At 40.9% G+C, this 20,783-nt stretch overlaps 1 protein-coding gene across 1 annotated transcript in view; it reads right to left on the reverse strand.

Annotated features, from left to right (window-relative positions):
• Positions 1–20,498, reverse strand: part of DNAJC10 (DnaJ heat shock protein family (Hsp40) member C10) — a 35,899-nt gene extending 15,401 nt beyond the window's left edge. Inside the window, exons 1-13 of the mRNA XM_050916407.1 lie at positions 20,394–20,498; positions 17,934–18,310; positions 15,421–15,586; positions 13,530–13,580; positions 9,234–9,316; positions 8,896–9,027; positions 7,707–7,800; positions 7,321–7,398; positions 5,034–5,077; positions 4,523–4,660; positions 3,447–3,536; positions 1,653–1,766; positions 1,098–1,212 (exon numbers count right to left, since the gene is read on the reverse strand). Coding sequence (XP_050772364.1) covers positions 1,098–1,212; positions 1,653–1,766; positions 3,447–3,536; positions 4,523–4,660; positions 5,034–5,077; positions 7,321–7,398; positions 7,707–7,800; positions 8,896–9,027; positions 9,234–9,316; positions 13,530–13,580; positions 15,421–15,586; positions 17,934–18,137 — 1,309 coding nt within the window. The 5' untranslated portion in view covers positions 18,138–18,310; positions 20,394–20,498. The remainder of the gene's footprint in view (positions 1–1,097; positions 1,213–1,652; positions 1,767–3,446; positions 3,537–4,522; positions 4,661–5,033; positions 5,078–7,320; positions 7,399–7,706; positions 7,801–8,895; positions 9,028–9,233; positions 9,317–13,529; positions 13,581–15,420; positions 15,587–17,933; positions 18,311–20,393) is intronic.
• Between the last annotated feature and the right edge of the window lie 285 nt (positions 20,499–20,783).

Raw genomic sequence — 20,783 nt, forward strand, 5'->3', positions numbered from 1 at the left:
ATGGCCGATAAAAGAAAGGGGTAGGTACCCCAAGTTCTCTCTCTTTTACCTAAGACAAAAGCACCAGAACCTTTTGGGATTCTGGGACAGATCCTGATCAAGGAGAGGGTCAGTCACTATCTTGCTGGAAGATTGTACGTCTTACAAACAGCCTTGAACTAAAAGTTGCTAGATTAAGTTTTATGTGTGTTTTCACTTTTATTTGCTGGTAACCATTTCTAATTTTATCTTTTATATTTGAACTCATTTGAAATTTCTTTTTTTTTAAATCTAAGCCAACCCAGTGGTGTGAACTATTTTGTAATTTCAGCTAAAGTAGTAAAGTGTTGAATGATTCCTTAAAAGGGTAACAAATCTGAATATCCCTCTGATTGTTCCAGGACAGGGCTGGACATGTGTTTTGGGAAAATTCAGGGCCAGGGACAGTGTGGACTCATCATCGCAGTTGTTAACCAAGGCTAGGTGAAGCCAGTGGAAATCTGTGGTATTGCAGGCATTGATCCAAGTCTGCCCAATACATAGACAGAATGCTTGTTGCTAACTGTGGGAATTCCAGGCAGAGAGCCAGGGACAAGGCATTGTGAGGCACTTGGGGTTACAATTCTTCACTGGTGTGGATTTCACTCCAGAATGTGACAATGGTGGGCGGATGTGAAATTAGCAGATGGACACGTAAAATATGAGATCAAGTCTCAAGATTCTAAAGCCAAAAGCACTGTGTAAGCAGCATGTTCAGCATATGGGGAAGGGTGTGCCTTATGTCATTTTTCAGCTATCTTTGCCAAAGCAAAGAGCAGCACTGATCGGCCTCAGAAATTCCCATTCTTATTCCAAGGCTGTAATGATGTCTTTGAAATAGAAGGAGTACTAAAAAGCGAATAAGTAGGAGGAGAACCTTTTGGTGTTTGAGGATTGCTTACAGAAGAAAAAAGTATACAGAATAATATAACAAGACAATAGGCAATGTTAAAGCAAAATTACGATGTAATATCCTTAGAGTTGTGGAAACAATTGTTCTGAAAAACAAATTCAGTCTGCAAAAGACTTCATCTAAAAAAATTACACACTAACTTAAAACTTCTGTCAGTTTGCCTTACCATGATGAATTTCATAATCTTCAGTTCCCTTTCCTTTAAAGACTGCTAGACATGGCTGATAGACATACAGATTACTGCAGACATTTGGTGCAGAAAGGCAGTCAATCTTTCCAACCTATTATTAAACAAACAATATATATATTTTTTAATAAGGAAATCTACTTTATTTATATTATTATATTTGGAAAGTTGACATAAGTTAAGATGCTTTTCCAAAATGGTATTTCCTGTCAGTTATGAATGCAGTATTCTTTTATAAGTGCTAGTGATCTTGATCAGTTTTATGATTGATACGATGTTTAAGGTGTAATACAATTCACACAGATGTATTATGTACCACAAGCACAATTAGGTAGAGAAAAGCTTCTAAAAACAAAACAATTTAATATTGCAACACAGCTAATCACTGCTAATTCTTACCTCAAAGACAGGTATAGGAAATGGAAACTAAACCAATCCGATTTCTTCCAAATAAAATGTTAAGAGAGCATGTAGCATCTGAGATAAATACTTGGGGACGAAATTCTGTAATGCTAAATAAATGAGTATTCTTACCTGAATATGCTCATCTTTAAGCAGAAAATTCAGTTTTTTAAACTCATGCATATTTGACTTGTCACTCTCACCAAACTGAAAGAAAAGCAGCCACCGGTGATGAGCCACATGGTCCTTAAAATGGGAAGCAAATGAGAGAGAAATGCTTAGCTTCCAGTTTCTACCAGTTATGTAAGTTAAATCCATGTTTTCAGTCATGTTATTGTAAATCAAATGCTAAGTAATTCACCAGAACCTAAACCTGTATCCAACACACATTGCATTGCCCTTCAGCTTTTCAACAGAGCACCACCCTAAGAGAGACAATCTAAAAACTACTTTCTATATCTTTTTAATCTTGCCTACGGTTTGTCTCCCTCATACTAGATCAAAACTGCTAAACTTTGCACTATTTCTTTAAAGCAGTGATACTCAGACCTCGGTCGTTCAAGAGCCAAAGAAGCAATCAACATTACCCAAAAGAGCCATAAGAGTGTGAATTCACTGTTTCATTTACTATAGTACAATTCATATTTAACAGTATGACAGGAAATATTTTATTTTTATATATAAAATTTTAAAATATATAAATTCTCACAGCAAATAAGTTAATAACTTAGTGCACGTTGATAACGTAATTGGTTAATAACACAGTAAAAGCATCCTGATTGGTTAATAATTAAATGCGCTGCAAAGAGCCGCAGGCGACACATTAAAGAACCACTTGCAGCAAACAATATTATTAGCCTAGTGAAAGGAGACTGAGGCTTAGGGCTTGTCTTCACTACTGTCTAAATCGGTGCTGCTGCGATCGATGCAGCTGGCATCAATTTAGTGGTCCTGATGAAGACAAGAAGATAAGTCGATGGGAGAGTGCTTTCCTGTCGACTTCAGTACTCCACCTCCCTGAGAGGTGGAGGCTACACTGATGAGAGCGCATCTTCCATCGACACAGTGTGGTGTAGACACCGCTGTAAGTTGATCTAAGCTACGTTGACGTACCTCATTAGTGTAGACCAGGCCTTAGTTTGGACACACTCTAACACATATAAACCCATTCAATTGAGTCTTTAAGGATTAGGCTATCTAATATCTAGAATATCACTAGATTTAGTTGTCGAAACAGTCAACTAGGAACTTAGTCAATTAAAAAGAAAAACAGTAGTCATTACACCATTCTGAATTCTTTTATGGTTTTAGTCATAGTTTCCTGTTTTAAAAAAAATGCTTTTCCTCAGTTGCTGTGTGAAAGGCCCGATTGCAAATAGAAACAATGAAACTCAATACAGATAAAAGGGCTTGAAAACATAGCAAGCTAGAGAGAGAAATATTTTTTGGGTATAGTAATTTTAAGAATTGTTTATACAAGGGGTCGGGAGCCTCTGGCATGCGACTTGCCAGGGTAAGCACCCTGGCAGGCTGGGCCAGTTTGTTTACCTGCCGCGTCCAGAGGGTTCGGCTGATCGCGGCTCCCATTGGCTGCAGTTTTGATGACCCAGGCCAATGGGAGCGGGGGGAAGCCACGGCCAGCACATTCCTCTGCCCATGCCGCTTCCTGCAGCCCCCATTGGGCTGGAACGGTGAACTTTGGCCAATGGGAGCCACGATCGGCTGAGCCTGCCGATGCGGCAGGTAAACAAACTGGCCTGGTCTGCCAGGGTGCTTACCCTGGTGAGCCCCGTGCCAGAGGTTGCTGACCCCTGGTTTATACCAAGAGGAGGTGAAAACTTTTCAGAAAGACAAGAGATTATTTTGCTGAATGTGGCCTTTTAAATTTAAAATCAGAAATTATTTACTTTTTTTTTTAAACTTTACCTCTAATGAGGCTGCAGAGAGCATTTCAAAATCTGGAAGATGCTGCATTATTTCCAAATATATCTCTTTGGCATCCAAGGAGTTAAGAAACTAGAAAAGAAAAAAGTCATTCTAATTATATAAAATGTATAAACATTAAACTGATTGTTGATTAGCAATCCTCAACAGAATTAACCTGATTAGTCCCCATTCATCAACTGAAAAATGCTGTTAATCAACATATGTTTCTTGATTCAAACTTCCTTTTAATTGCTATTACAAGAACACTATACTCTAAGCAGTCTGCTCTTTTAGGCCCAGATTTTAAAATGTATTTAGGCACGCTGTGCTCAGTGTTGTGATGCCTGAGTCTCATTTTTAAAGTGATTTAGGCACATAGGAGACTAAATCCCACCGTCACACATTGCTTTTCTCCCTATTCCTCACACTAAAAACACAAAATACCACGTGCTTTCTCAAAATGAGTGCTAAAACAAAGTCCTGGCCTCAACTCACAAAATACTTTGTTTGGCAATATCTCTATTTTACTGTACTATTTGTATAGTTCACATCATTGTATTTCTGTAATTTTGCAAACATCAGGAAGTGCGTAAGAAGTAGTAACTCAATGCTGGTGGATTTAATGTAGCTCCAGTGATTGTTACTTTCTTTTCAGGTTCACTTTTGCAGAAGGGCTTAGGTGGCCATAGCATGAGAGAGAGTGAGTGAGTGTCGTGTTTCAGACAGGTGATTTTCTTGCATAAATTAAGAATATTAACCTCAAGACAGCTGAAACAAGAGTTTAAGGTGACATGGTAATAGGAGGATAGCACAGCACAGCACAACACACATCCATAGTGACAGGCAATGCAAGTCCATTTTCATTGCATGTAGATCACATTTCTTTGAGATTTTAAGAAGGGTAGCTAGCTCATTATATATCAAATTTACCAGTAGCACATAAGTTAAAACTGGGAACAAACATTTCTCAGTGTAATAAATTCAATTTTCTTTGATTGGTGAATGTTTATAATCCACTTTCTCATCACCACCACCATATTGTATGTAGACACAAACTGTTTAAAAGTAACTCATACCAAAACACCTCCTTTCTCTTTATTAGTTAAGGTGGCTCCAGGTGGAAAGTATGCGGTAGTACTAGATGAGATATCCAAATTATCACAAAGCTCACCCTGGGTGGCACAGTCCATCCAGCCTACATTAACAAGGCCTTCCTGAAATAAAAGAGCAACAATTTCAGTGTGTTATTTTGAAAGTCAAGGTCAGAAGAATTTCTGCAACGACAACAGAGGCAACTAGTTAGTTTTTAGGAGATGGGGAAAAGGAAGCACAACAATACTTTGATAGTCATGTACTCCATTTTACATGTACATCCTTTAAACATTTGGTTCCATTATATCATGTCCAATAATGAGATGGCTCTCAAACATAAAGGTGATTTGAAAAATAACTCTTTGAAAGTTATGGGGTGAAATCTTGGCCCCACTGAAGTCGGTGAGAGTTTGCCATTGACTTCTATGACATCAGGATTTCACCTTTTGGAATGTAAATATAATGGGTAACATCTTCAAATGAAATACTGCTTACCAACATGCCAGCTAGTTTAAGGCGTGTCTGGGAAGTCAAACAATCTGGAAAATGAAAAAAATTATTTACCTGTAAACACAAGGCTTTAAATGATCAAATCACTAAACTTACTCTAGTTTAGAATTTTTCTTCTCATTACCAAGAATCCCAGGAGGAAGCAGGCTACCGTTTCACAATGCATGTTTGCTAGCTTTTAAAAAAAACAAACAAAAAAACCCCATTTTTTTTGTGGCTTTTCAAGTGAAAATCTTGAGAAGCTACTTCCTATGTGATGACAATTATGAATGAAAATATTCTATATTGGCTTCATCAGTAGAAAATCCTCTCTCATTCTGAAATATGAGCAACGTTTTACATGGCTTATGATTCTTGCCCTTGTAAACTGATTCTCACCTGAGCAAAGTTTTAAAAATATCTACCTATGTATCAAATTTTGTCAGAGAAAAATATTTCATTGGAATTATTAGAAACCCCCCAAACATTTCTGAAAAGTAATAACTTAAGAAGGTAACTGATTTTTTGACAAAGGAAATGCAGTAGATTTAGTCTACCTGGATTTCAGTGCTTGATACAGTTCCACAAGGGAAATTATTAGTTAAATTGGAGAAGATGGGGATTGATATGAGTATTAAAAGATGGATAAGGAACAGGTTAAAGAGGAGACTACAATGGATCATACTGAAAGATGAACTGTCAGGCTGGAGAGAGGTTACTATTGGAGTTTCTCAGGGATCAATCCTGAGACTATTCTTATTTAACATTTTCATTACTGACCTTAGCCCAAAAAGTGGGAGTGTGCTAATAAAATCTGCGGGTGATACAAAGTTTGGAAGTATTGCCAAAATGGAGGAGGACCGGAACGTCACAAAAGAAGATCTGGATGACCTTGAAAACTGGAGTAATATAAATGGGATGAAATTTAATAGTGCGAAGTGCAAGGTCACGCACTTAGGGACTAACAACAAGAATTTTTGCTATAAACTGGGGACTTATCAGTTGGAAGTATCAGGAGGAGGAGGCAGACCTGGGTGTACTGGTTGATAACAGGATGACTATGAGCTGCTAATGTGATCCTAGGATGCATTAGGTGAGGTATTTTCACTAGAGACAGGGAAGTGTTATTGCCTTTATACAAGGCACTAGTGAGACTTCATCTGGAATACTGTGTGCAATTCTAGTCTCCCATGTTTAAGAAAGATAAATTCAAACTGGAAGAGGTGCAGAGAAGTGCTAGTAGGAGGATCAGAGGAATGGAAAACCTACCTTCCTTATGAGAGGAGCCTCAAAGATCTTGGTTTGTTTAGACTAACCAAATGAAGGCTGAGGAGAGATGTGATTACTCTACATCAGAGGGATAAATACAAGGGAGGGAGAAGGGAGATATTTAAGTTAAGCGCCAATGTGGACACAAGAACAAATGACCATTAACAAGTTCATACTTGAAATTAGACAAAGGTCTCTAAACATCAGAGAAGTGAAGTTCTGGAACAGCATTTTAAGGGGAAGAGTGGGGGCAGAAAAGCTAACTGGCTTCAAGACTGAGCTCGATTAAATTTCTGGAGGGGATGGTGTGATGACTTCCTACAATGGTACGTGGCCCATCTGTGACTGCTAGAACAAATGTCTCCAGTGGCAGGAGAGGGGACACTAGATGGGGAGGGCTTTGGGAAGGGTGCCAATCCAAATCCCCACTGATTTATTTAAGAAATTTACCCCCCACACACATACTTTAAAAAAGAATTGATCATCATATTTGTAGTTTGCGATATGCAAACTTAGGTTGTGCAAGGGCTACATAATGCCTAAAATATTTAATCACTATTCAATCTTTTCTGCATTGATTGGAAAGGGAAGTCCACCAGTCCCACCAATCCACGGCCAATGAGCAGGGATGCTGTGTACTTGTTTAGTATCTGATGCTGCAGCCTATGAGCTGTAATGCAGCCTAAACCTGTTTGTGTCAATTGCATGGGATGTGGAGGCTACTGCAAAAGTATGGATCCCATGGCCAGGCCCCATTGTGGGTCCAGGACAGAGGCCCATCCTGTGACACATGTAGGGTGTGCAAGCACCACTGTAAGGTTCCTCCATTAATGTTCCCTTTCCCAAGTAGCCCTATAATGAGGTTTAAGTGGTCAACATGGCCTTGTGCTGGCCTTCAACACTATGGGTGAATTTTACCCCATTAAAACCTTCATTAGAAGCAGCAGCAAACGTGTCACTGTCAGTGTAAAACAAAAGAGAATTGTTTTCTCTTCAATCAGTTTGCCTTATTTAATATATTTACCTCCACCCTCAGCACAGAAAGTGATCAGCCAGCCAACACCAGAGGCAAATGAAGTTTGAATAGCATTAACAAAATTTCCTGAAAGAAAAAAAAGGCACAAAATCCATATCAATTTGTTTGTTTTGTTTTAAATATGAAAAAATATTGCATGTAAACTATGAAAAAAGCATGCTTATTAGCACAATTATAATTAAACAGTTTTTTAACTTCAAGTATTTTGTGTGTGTGTGTGTGTGTGTGTGTGTGTGTGTTCGTTCAACCTTGAGTAAGAAAGACTGGGTACACACACTCAATTAAATATAGATATAATCCTGGCAACACCACCTTGTCTTAAAAAAAAAAAAAAAACACATAAAAAGATCAATAACCCAAACAAATTACATTACCTGCCCATAACTCTGTCACTGTGCTTGTGACATACTGCATGGCAAAATGCATTAAACTTTCCTTTGATCTGTCTCCATAATATTTCACTGGATTCTACACACATGCAAAAAAAGAAAAAAAAGGTGTGTTAACGCAAAATTTAACTCACAGAAATTACACAGTAATTAATAATTGAAATTATTATTTACACTGCAGATGGACCTTTACTAAAATCCTAGATACAAATGCTTTCACCCTCCATTCCAAACTTTAGAGTGTTTGGAGTTCAGCCTTAAATTTGAATGTTGTGACTCAGGCCCTTGTCTAGTTTATATGTGGCTTTCATTTAGTCCAGCAATACAAGGGCCTCAGAAATAACAGTTCACATAGTCATGTTTGTTTGTTTAAAAAGTGAGTATTGTGCCAGTCTTCTGTTAATATACATCTTCTCTACTTTAACCTCCTCAAAAGTTTACACATTCTCTCCACTGTAGCATGTGCTGAACGCTCAATAACCAGACTAAGTAGCATGCAGTACAGCATATTGGTACAGTAGAAGAAATTTTGTAACTAATAGTCTGGGTGTCTTTTAAAGGAATACTGTCAAAGTTCCTTAGGCATAAAGCAGAGTATTGCATATATTTAAATATCATCCTACATTGTTGGAAACTCCAATGCAGAACTGTGATAGAGGCAGTGTGGCTCAGTGGATAGGGCACTGGTCTTGGTGTTCAAAGCCTCGTATTCAATTCCTGGATCTATCAGTTACTCATTGTACGGCCCTGAACAAATCATTTAACCTCAGTGTCTCAATTTCCCCCAAATGGAAGAAATGATACTTACTCTCTATTGCAAAATGATCTGAAGAGAACTGTTGGAGAGGTATTTATTTATTTCCTCATTTAGTTGTAATATGACATGATTAAAAATGGAATTGTCTAGTGTAATTGGGCTGTTCATGGTGAATGAAAGTCCAAATATTTTTTATAAATGATGAAGAATAAATTAGACTATTAAAGAAATTCTTTATAGCTATAGCATCAATGATAAAATGTATTTTAGTTTAGTATTCTTCCTTAGAATTCTTTAACTTTAATTATTTTTATATAAAAATAAACACATAACAAAACACAAATACATGCACAAGATGGAAAGAGCATATAAATATCCATTTATAGAACCTGGAAGAAAACAAAAGCTTTTACTCACCATTCCAGTTTTGAAAACATAGAGACTTGGATAACTATTAATTCCTTTGATCCGACAAAGCATTCTATTATCACCACAATTTACAGCTCCAATGCGTATTAGTCCATCCATTTCTTTAGCAAATTCTCTCCACTAAAAAGGAGGGGGAAAAAGAAAACTTGGGATATTTTTCTTTTGAAAACAATTTTCAAAAAATTCTTCTGGCTTCTTGAATCATTGCTGTTTTAGACTTTGGCTTCAACATGCAAATCAAACTTGACAAAGTTTTACTCTAATTAAAAAAAAGTATCTACTAGAAATACATTTTTAGAATTAAGATGTTGACTGTAAATACATACTGTAGGTGCTAAATCATGGCAGTGGGAACATCGAGGAGAATAGAAATTGATGAACCAGAGTTCTCCAGAGTTAACAGCAGCATCTGGTTAACAAGGGGAGACAAAAATATACTTAAGTTAAGAGTTGATAAAAGCTTCCTTTTTAAGTTGTGTATCTAGAAATAGCATGAGTGAGAGAGACTAATACACACCCATTTTAAGGCCTGAGTTCAAGTGTCTAGAATTCCCTGATTCAGTGGATATCATTAATACCTAGAATAGTGTAATGACTGCAACTCCATTTACACTCTCACTGACATATGCAGGACACACAACAGGCATAATTAAAGTGAAATCACCTGGTTAACTATGAAATTTTGTTTACATCTAACTGAGCTAGTAAACACACTAGAGTAGTAGTTTAAACACTCCAACAGATTAAACATATACTTTAAATATCAGAAGGATTATAGAAACTTAGTTACATTAACAAAATACCTCTACTCATCAGCTACACGTTACCTCCTGACAATCACTTGCACTCTTGCCATATGGTAAGTAATGCTCAAATCTGAACTGAATAAAAAAAAATCTATTTCAAATGAGAGATTTATTTTTACATCTGAAAATGCAATTTAAAATGCACGCTGGAATCAGTCTAATGTGCTTTGGTAAGGGGCCAGCTACCTAATGACTAGTCTCAAAGGGGAGCACAGAATCAAAAAAGTGTAGGACTGGAAGGGACCTAGAGTCTCATCTCGTCCAGCCCCAAGGCAGGACTATGAAATAACTAGACCATTCCTGACAGGTGTTTGTCTAACCTGTTCTTAAAAATTGCCAATAACAGAGATTCCACAACCTCCCTAGGCAATTTGTTCCAGTGCTTAACCACCCTGACAGTTAAGAAGTTTTTCCTAAAGTCCAGCCTAAATCTCCCTTTCTGCAATTTAAACCCATTGCTTCTTGTCCTGTCCTCAGAGGTTAATGAGAACAATTTACCTCCTTCCTCCTTGTAACAACCTTTTATGCACTTGAAAACTGTTATCATATCCCATCTCAGTCTTCTCTTCTTCAGACTAAATAAACCCAATTTTAAAAAATCTTCTTTCATAGATTTTCTAGACCTTTAATCATTTTTGTTGCTTTCCTCTGGACTCTCACCAATTTGTCCACAACTTTCCTGAAATGTGGCACCCAGAACTGGACATAATACTCCAGCTGAGGCCTTAACAGCATAGAATAGAAGGGAAGAATTACTTCTCATGTCTTGCTTACAATGCACCCCTTAATGTATCCCAGAATGATGTTTGCTTTTTTGCAACAGTGTTATACTGCTGACTCATATTTAGCTTGCAATCCACTATAACCCCCAGATCCCTTTTTGCAGTACTCCTTCTTAGGCAGTCATTTCCCATTGTGCATACATGCAATTGGTTGTTCCTTCCTAAGTGGAGTACTTTAAATTTGTTGTTATTGAATATCATCACCTATATTTCAGACCATTTCTCCAGTTTGTCCAGATCATTTTGAATTTTAATTCTATCTATCCTCCAAAACACTTGCAACCCTTCCCAGCTTGGTATGGTCTGCAGACTTTATAAGTGTACTCTCTATGCCATTATCTAAATCATTGATGAAGATCTTGAACAGAACCGTACCCAGGACTGATCCCTGTGGGACCCCACTCATTATGCCCTTCCAGTTTGACTGTGAAACAGTGATAACTATTCTCTCTGGAATCACTTTTTCAACCAGTTATGTTCCTTCCTTATAGTAGCTCCATATAGGCTGTATTTCCCTAGTTTGTTTAAGAGGAGGTTATACCAGACAGTATCAAAACCCTTACTAAAGTCAAGATATACCACATCTACTGCTTCCCCCATCCACAAGGCTTGTTACCCTGTCAAAGCATGTATGTATATTAGAAAACTCATTACTAAAGGGATACCATTGATGTCAAATCATGTGGTTCAGAGTCCCTAACTTTTGTGGGGTTTTTCAGTCATGTTTCCTATGTTAAAAATCTCTCTGCTGTTGCTGTGTGAAACATCTAAATGAACAGGAGAAATTGACTACAGTCCTGTTTCTGCAGGTGGCCAGTGTTCTCATGTGGAACCTCTTTGTCTTCGTGAGGCTCTATGTGGGTATAATGGTGTACCTTGGTGGTTCAGCTTGCAGGTGCAAAGCCTAGCTGACGATATAAAGAAAACTACGCACAAAATGCTGTCAAACATATACAGGTGGGAAAACAATGACTTTTCCCCAACATTCTATATTAGTTATGTTTATCTTCTAGGTGTTACTTCTAACAAGGAGGAGAAAAAGATTGCCACAGAAGTGAAATTAAGTTGGCTATATCCCTTTAATTTTTTTAAACAGAACTTTGTTTAAATTCATATATCCAGAATTTTAACATGGAAGCTGAGATACATAGAAAATTACATTGTTTTGTTATAAAATAAATTTGTCATTAGATTATCATTAACCATAGGTTAATTCACCACCTATCATAGAAGAGAGTGCACAAAAGGTCCTCAGAACAGCAGAAACACTGGTTCAATGGCATGGGAAAGGGGCAATAAGGTGGTGGCAAAACAAGCACACAAGAAGGCTCTCAGTACTGGTTCTGCAAAGCCTGTCATAGCAGGGATTTGGGGGATTGGCTGGGGTCTGAACCACTGGTAACTGCTTGAATCCAGTGATCACAAACACCTGAGTAGGGGGTGTACAAGGGTGTTGGCTGCTGCTGTGAAAATGAATGCTGAGGGGGCATAGGGCTGTCCTGTATCTTGGTTGGAGGATGGATTTTAATTCCTCTTTTAATTTAAGTAATTAATTCTTATACAGTTCCCGGCACTAATTCATATTTTTTTGGAGTATATATGTGTGTTTCATCCTAGACGTAGATTCTACTGTATCTATTACACATTTGTTTGACAAAGAGTAGCAGCAGTACATTGCATGCACACTTAAGGAATCTGAGCCAAAGTGTATCTCAGAAAAACAAGCTGTCCTCTTCAGATATCTGTATAAAAAAAGCTCTGTCGCATCCTGGCTCTAATTCATTTCTATTTTGTCTTTTCTATTTTGTCTGAGAATTATTGTTTGTGCTACAAGATGTCAGTATGTCTGACTGAAAACTGCTGTCTTAATATAATGTTGAACAGGGCTGGCTCCAGGCCTCAGCATGCCAAGCGCGTGCTTGGGGCGGCATGCTGCGGGGGGCGCTCTGCCGGTTGCCGGGAGGGCAGCAGGCGGCTCCAGTGGACCTCCCACAGGCGTGCCTGCGGATGCTCCACCGGAGCCGCGGGACCAGCGGGCCCTCCACAGGGACGCCTGCGGGAGGTCCACCGGAGCCGCGGGACCGGCGAGCGGCAGAGCGCCCCCGTGGCGTGCCGCCGTGCTTGGGGCGGCGAAATGGCTAGAGCCGGCCCTGATGTTGAAGTATAAAAAAGATAGTTAAGTTGTACTAATTTCCAGATTTACTAATTACCTCAATATAATGCCACTCGAAATAACATGAATTTGGATATAATGCGGTAAAGCAGTGCTCTGGGGGGGTGGGCTGCGCACTCCGGTGGATCAAAGCAAGTTCAATATAACATGGTTTCATCTATAACGCGGTAAGATTTTTTGGCTCCCAAGGACAGCGTTATATCGAGGTAGAGGTGTAATAGTATAACACTGGTAATTGTCTGTGAGTACACACAGCATCTTATTTTGAAAACACATCATCAGCTGTCTGTAAACACTAACAATAAATATGAGAGGGGAAAAACAAAAGCTCCCACCAGCATCATTGATCAGTATGAGCTGTTTCCTGGTGTCCGGATTAAGACTTTTTATTTTTGACATTAGGTAGCTAAGATTTAGGAATGTCAGAATAGGAATCCTGTCAAATGGTATCTTCAAACAAGCAGAATTGTGAGTAAGTAGAAGTGACTGAATTGCTAGTTTTGGAGATCAGCTGCCTAGTAGGAGATGTGTGCTCAAGACACAAGACCAAAAAGAGTGAGAATTTTGCAGGATAATAAATCTGGAGAAACAAAGTTACAAGGTAAATAATTTCCCCTTCCTTCAGATATTACACACTGTCTTTCAAATTCAGTCTAAAAAGCTGACAGGCATTGATCTGCATAGCATTTGTTAATTGGACCATGATGCTCAAAAACATTTTTATCTTTGGAAATAATGTGCACTTTTTCTCTGGTGGGATTCTGACAATTTGTAATCTATGTATACCATGAAAATATTCAGTCTGAAAATATTTACACAATGTTAAAATATTAGCGAACCCATATGACTTGACAGACATACCAAATTCTCCTCTATCCAATGTTATAATTTCAGGATCATCATCATAAATACCTAGTAAGAAAAAATACAAAGTCAGCAACTATGTTTTTCTTTTGCAATCTTTACATAAAAGAATCCAGAAATACTCCTGTGCTTCTTGCACAAAATGAAATTTGCAGAAAACAAAAGATGGTGCATATTAGCAAGGTGAAAGATTTTACCATGTGATATGTAATTCAGTGGTATGTATAAAATTCATTTGGTCTCAGTTCAAATCCCAGGAGATAAATGTCCACATCACAATAGCCACCATCACAGCTGGGAACATTCTGGCATCTTCAGCAGACAAACCAATCTTTAAGTAGGTATAGGAGACTGAACTGGCTGTTCACACAAAGAGGTGGTGCATCTTTGTCACAGATGAGACACAATACTGAGTGCCTGATGAGGGTTTGAGAGGCAGCACAATTCAGTTGATAAGAGCACAGCACTGAGACTTTCGAAACCCAAGTTCTAGTCCCAGGTCTGTCACTGGGCTGCTGTTTGACCTTTGTCACTTTCCCTCTTGGTGCCCCAAACCTCTCTGATCCTTTGTCTGGCTTATCTATTTAGATTGCCAGCTCTTTGGGGCAGGAACTGTCTCAGTATGGTTTGTCCAATGCCTAACACAATAAGCCCAAATATCAGTTGAGGTCTGTAGGTACTACTTTAATACAAATAAATAAGACAGAACTTCAGTCTCCTGCAGAGATATCAAGCCACCGCCATACGGAAATAATAAATTCACAATAAAAATCTAGACATAAAAGAAAACAATAAGCATAACTGTACATAAACTTAAAATGAATATTCAATAAAAGTTAAAAATCTGACATTTTAAATCAACCACTTTCATCAAGTGCAGACTCAAACATGTGATTTTTAAAAATTATTGTAACCTCTAAAGAAATTTGAAATCACTCATTTTCATGCAATGTGCCTGTCTCTGGTTTATTTAATTTAGGTGTACACAAACATTAAAGTAGTTCTTGAGGTTTTTGTTTTATAAAATGTTCCCTTTGTATTCTGAGTTTTTTCAGGGTTAGACTGCTTTAGCAAAATACAAGTGTAGAAATTCTCTCCTTCACTTCTGATGTTTTTAGCCAATTGACCAAAAGAGAGGCTCACTTCAGCTTCCATATTTATGGCATGGTAGAAATCATCATTGCAGTCTTTCAGTTGCCTATTTTCCAGGTTAGCTACCGGTGTCACAATAGCTCTGAAAAGACATGGCTGTCTAATTCCCAGAAAATATCTGGACAATTTTTGTTTGAAGAACTGATTTCAAAATCATTTTTGGCCTAACCCTATTGCTCTGGTGTGTATGCTTACTTCCTGGTATTGTTACATTGATCTCCAATAACACTCTAAGGGAATTAACTGTTTTGCAGGAGTGGGCTCTATGTATAAAGTGTAATAAATAAATTAAAAAAACTTGGTATGGGAAAATACTTATGGGTTTCCAATATAAAAAAAATGATCTGAAGGAATTAAAAAGAAAAAACCCTTCCCTGTATTAAGAAGTTAATACGACACTATTGGTATTTGATTGCAAATGAACAAAGATCACATATAACGTGCATATATATATACACAAACTATAACTGAACAGTAAAAAAGCAAATACTTAGTATAATGAGTGGATTTCATACCAAGCTGACTGTATTATTACTGCTGTTTGGTGGATTATTTTAACAAGATACCTTAAGGCTAACATAGTCAGTAGGGAGAAAGGAGAGAAAAAAAGCTGTGGAGGCTAGAAAGAGGAAGAGAGGGTCTAAGAGGACAGTATGTGCATAGAGTTGGCATAGCTGACAATTTTGCATTTACTCAGAACTGTGAAAGACAAGCAAACTACAAACACACATCTTACCAAAATCATAGCGATAAAAGTTCCAGCTCTCATATCGACCTCCTTGTTGGTGATCTTCAAGACCTTTCTCTCCATATTTATCATACTTCTTCCGTAGCTCATCATCTTTTAGTACTTCATATGCTCTATTTATTTTCAAGAAGTTTTCATGAGCATCTGGATCGTTCTATTAAAGGAAAACCACAATTATTAAATGTCTAATGTATTGCTGAAAGTTTATTTAATATTTTTAGTTATACATTTGTTTCAATGTCTCTATAACTATGAATGTTGTAAAGTTTCTCAGTGGAAGCTGCCATCAGATGGAAGCCTCCAAGCAAGACAACCAGTATTGACAATAAGGTAGAGTAGCACAGAGAAGTCAACTCACATTAGAAGATCATCTTAAAATAACTTTGAAAGTCTCAGCTTTTCTAATCACTCAAACGTGAGCTGAATTCTACACCAGACTGTCAAGCTAGCAAGTTTTCTGTTTGGTTTTTATTCTGTTTATTTTATACTTAAATATATTAGTGAATTAGATGTAGTGATTGCAATATGGTATTACAGTGCAATTTTCCCTTAAGAAAACACTTACATGCTCTCTGAGGATTTATCATTTTCCTACAGAAATAAAACTTGGGCGCGTGCTGGCCTTTGGCTCTACTTTATTTGCATCTGTCTGGTAGCACAAAACAACTGCAGCTCGGAATTCCTGTGACACAGAAGCAATCTCTACCTCCCACTCCTCTTTCCCATCCCCACTCAGGTGTGGAGAAAGTGACGGAGACAAGGTGGGCAGCCTGGGGTGGAGATGGAATATAATGTTCTCCATTAGGCCTTGGCTAGAGACGAGTGATCCTCTAGGGACAGACCAAATGCTGTAGCTAGCACAATTCAGAACAATCCTTAGGCTTCCTTTAAATATATCAAGGACCATTTTGACTTTTAGTCAGCTCCAGAATCAGGGGAGTGGAAAGTTGACTTACAACTACCTTTACATCCCTTCTCTTGGTCCTGTGCTGACTGAGAGATCTAGCTCACTAGTGTTCTATTAACTCTCTCACCTTTCCCATTATTACTTAAAAATTTGCCTTAAATTACTACATTAATGTACAGCAATATTAAAAAAAGTTATAAAGAGACTATTTTCTGCCTGATATACCTGCACAGCTGCTATTAACATTAGAGAGTTACATGCATGAATCAGTGTCATCTAAGAGTCTATAAAAATGTATGTTTAATTCTGCAGACGGTAGTCTGTTGAGAAATCTTTTACATAGTAATATTTCCATATTTTATGGAAATTATAGATACTACTTTGGAATCTTAATACTTTTGAAAGTATAAATAGAGAATCCTGTTAAAACTTATAAAGTAGCTGAGAGAGCATTTCACATACAGTTGAGAATAAGCTATTCAATTTCAAGTGGCATATCAGTTATTACTGAATTGCTCTTTGAGATAGCAAGAATCAGTCACATATAGTAGGTTACATACAGCTAATCTGTTTTTATCTTTATTGTGGGGGGAAAGGCATAATAAAATAAAGTCTTCCTAATTAGAGGCTATATACAATAACATATTCCTCAACAGTTAATGCGTGTTCAGTCACTCTTCTTTTCCCTGTTGAAATGTTAGTACTGGGTATATAGTCAAATACACATTTGCTTCCTAGACCCATATCATAAATGTTTGGTCAAAGTCCTTCTCCTTGATGTCAAATTTAACAGTATAGCATCAATGTTTGCATTTTAGGCCCCACTCCTGCAGCTTTCTCTGTGCAGGTAGATCCTTGTGTCCACATGAACCCTCACTGACATCATTGGGGCTCTCTGAGGGTGCAGGGCTCTACATGCATGGAACAAGTAGCAGGATCAGTAGCAGGACCTTTGTATTGTCCTACTCCAAGACTTCTAGTCTAATTATTCCAGCAAATCTTGAGTAACATATAGGAGAATAAAAATAAAAAATGTTTCTTTAGTGTATTTGAATTTACACTAACAGACTTCTCTTAACCAGGATAATGTCTTCAAAATTTGATCTGTCTCCTGTCTCTCCAGGGGTCCTTCCATTTCCCCTTCTCAGCCACAGGCCATCCTAGAATTTTTGCTTTCCCCTGCTCAGTTTCCAAATGGGACTGACATGACATAGCCCAGCAATATTTATTTCACAGATGCAGCTTTCTAGTAAGAACAATAATTAATAGCTAACACCAAAAGAGGCAGTGTAATTCTAAGTAAGAGAAAGCACTGGAAAAAGTGTATAACCTATCATGCCTCTCAGCTGCAATGGCTCAGTATGACTTCAGTTCAACTTGGCCATAATTTACTAATATATCCACTCTTTTACTTTTGTTTTTCTTTGCAGGACAGTCAGCTAGTCTAAACTACCGTAAGTATCATGTTATTACATCACTTCAAAAATCTAAGACAAAGATGCAAAGTTTCAAATTTGTTAAAAAGCAAATAAAAGTCCATTTTAAAGTTAACACTGGACAAATTAGCTCACAGGAACTCAAAGATTTTACTTACCTGATTTTTATCAGGATGTAACTTTAATGCCAGTTTTTTGAAAGCCTGTCTTATTTCTCTATTACTTGCTTCTTTGGATATTCCAAGTAAACTATAATAGTCCTGATCAGTGCAAACAAGAGCTACCAGACATGTTAAAACTAAAAATAATAAAGTTCTTTTCAAATCTCTAATGCAGTCTCCTTTGGATAATAAGAACTCCATTATGAAGCTATAAAAAAGTTATACAAGTTACAATTCAGACAGACTTCAAAGAGCGTATCCAATAAGTTCCAAGATGTTCAAAAGATATGGATGTTTAATTTAAGGAGTTTTCTTTAAGATTTTAGTTGTCATAATCCACAGTCACATGATAATTGCCTTGCAAAAGTTACAACCTGTAAAGAGGGGGGAAAAAGCCATTTAGTAGAGGTTTTGCTATGTTACATTGATGAGTTATTAAGAAACATTAGCAGAATGCAGCCTAACATTAGTAACAGGAAAACTCGATCAAAGTTTTGATATTTCTACTTAATTTAAGTGTTAGTGGTCATTAACTTTTATCACTCCTTCTCTGGTATGGGCTAATTTTGCAAAGCTTTACTCATATGAATAGCCTCCACTGATGGACAGTAAAGCATAGACATGTTTACCAGTTAGGAATATATTTAACTTCTGCTTGCTTTTCCTGCCTAATATTTTTTCCCTCCTAGTCTCACTCACTGAGAGGAGGAGCTATTTCTGCATGTGGGAACAAGTAGTTTAAAAGTAATTGTTTTAACATTGCACAATCTTTCATCCCAGGAGTGAAAGGTGTTTCAATTAGACACTTAAAACCCTTTAAAAATCAAAAACGAACCTAAAAACCTCCCTCATTCAAATGGCTTCAGCTAGGGTGGCGGCAGCGTCATGCAGCCTGTTGTGTACCTAGATGCACGTAACCGTGGGGGATGATCTCTATCTGTGCATAGTATAGGCGGCCTATGCAGGTTGTGTGAAACAGGCTACGAACAAAGATAGCTCCTTTAGCAGCGTAACCGGGGGATTACACAACAATGGGGAAGAAGAGAGCAGCAGCTGGGTGTGTGACAGGCTGGGGAAGGAAGGCAGAGGGCAGAACACGGGTAAACCAGGGCTAGGCACGCTAGGGGAGAGGATGCTGTTGGGGAGGTAGGATCGGGACGAGGAGAAGAGCTGGGACAGAGGGGAGGGGGGGAGGAAGGGGAGGCGCGGGGCTGGGGGGAGCGGGACGGGGACAGGGAGAGGGAAGGGGAGGCGCAGGGCTGGGGGGGGGGACCGGGACGGGGAGAGGAAGGGGAGGCGCGGGGCTGGGGGGGGGACCGGGACGGGGACCGGGAGGAGAAGGGGAGGCGCGGGGCTGGGGGGAGCGGGACAGGGACCGGGAGGAGAAGGGGAGGCGCGGGGCTGGGGGGAGCGGGACGGGGAGGGGAAGGGGAGGCGCAGGGCTGAGGGGAGCAGGACGGGGGGAGGAAGGGGAGGCGCGGGGCTGGGGGGGGAGCAGGACGGGGACAGGGAGGGGAAGGGGAGGCGCAGGGCTGGGGGCAGCAGGACGGGGACGGGGAGAGGAAGGGGAGGCGCGGGGCTGGGGGCAGCAGGACGGGGAGAGGAAGGGGAGGCGCAGGGCTGAGGGGAGCAGGACGGGGGGAGGAAGGGGAGGCGCGGGGCTGAGGGGAGCAGGACGGGGGGAGGAAGGGGAGGCGCAGGGCTGGGGGGGGAGCAGGACGGGGACGGGGAGAGGAAGGGGAGGCGCGGGGCTGGGGGGAGCAGGACGGGGAGAGGAAGGGGAGGCGCGGGGCTGGGGGGAGCAGGACGGGGAAAGGAAGGGGAGGCGCGGGGCTGGGGGGGAGCAGGACGGGGACAGGGAGAGAGGAAGGGGAGGCGCAGGGCTGGGGGGAGCGGGACGGGGAGAGGAAGGGGAGGCGCGGGGCTGGGGGGAGCGGGACGGGGAGAGGAAGGGGAGGCGCGGGGCTGGGGGGGGAGCAGGACGGGGACGGGGAGAGGAAGGGGAGGCGCGGGGCTGGGGGGAGCAGGACGGGGAGAGGAAGGGGAGGCGCGGGGCTGGGGGGAGCAGGACGGGGACGGGGAAAGGAAGGGGAGGCGCGGGGCTGGGGGGGAGCAGGACGGGGACAGGGAGAGAGGAAGGGGAGGCGCAGGGCTGGGGGGAGCGGGACGGGGAGAGGAAGGGGAGGCGCGGGGCTGGGGGGGAGCGGGACGGGGGGAGGAAGGGCAGACGCGGGGCTGGGGGGGGAGCAGGACAGGGAGAGGAAGGGGAGGCGCAGGGCTGGGGGGGAGCGGGACGGGGGGAGGAAGGTGAGGGGAAAGGGAGGCGCAGGGCTGGGGGGAGCAGCCCAGGCGGGGTGGAAGGTGGCTGAGGGCAGGGCTGGAGCGGCGGGATGCGCGGAGATGAGGCGGGTCTCCCGCCTGCTTCTTCCCCGGGCGGGCCAGGCAGGCCGCTCTTACCGGTCTGTGCGGAGCTGGGCTCCCCGGCGGGACGCGCAGGAGCCGGCAGCGGAGGAGGAGGGGTCGGCGCGGAGCAGCATGGGACGGGGGAGGAGCAAGGCGGAAACCGGAGGCAGGTCCGGCTCTGAGCCGGAGGCAGGTGGGGCTGGGCAGCTCCCGAGTCACCAAGCCGGGAGGGCTGACGTGGCCGCGGCTCCTGCGGCGGGGCCGGGGCTGGGCTCGGAGCGCGGGGAGGGCCCGAGGGGGCTTGTCAGCGCCGTTCCCTGTGCCCGGCTTCAGTGGCCGCGCGGGGCTGGGTGTCTGTGGTGTGACAGGTTGCAGAGGAGAAGCCGTGTTAGGCTGTATCTGCAGAAAGACCAGGGGTCCTTGTGGCACCTGAGGGTCCGTCTA

The sequence above is a fragment of the Gopherus flavomarginatus genome, chromosome 10, assembly GCF_025201925.1.
Source record: "Gopherus flavomarginatus isolate rGopFla2 chromosome 10, rGopFla2.mat.asm, whole genome shotgun sequence".
In the NCBI taxonomy this organism is placed as follows: domain Eukaryota; kingdom Metazoa; phylum Chordata; order Testudines; family Testudinidae; genus Gopherus; species Gopherus flavomarginatus.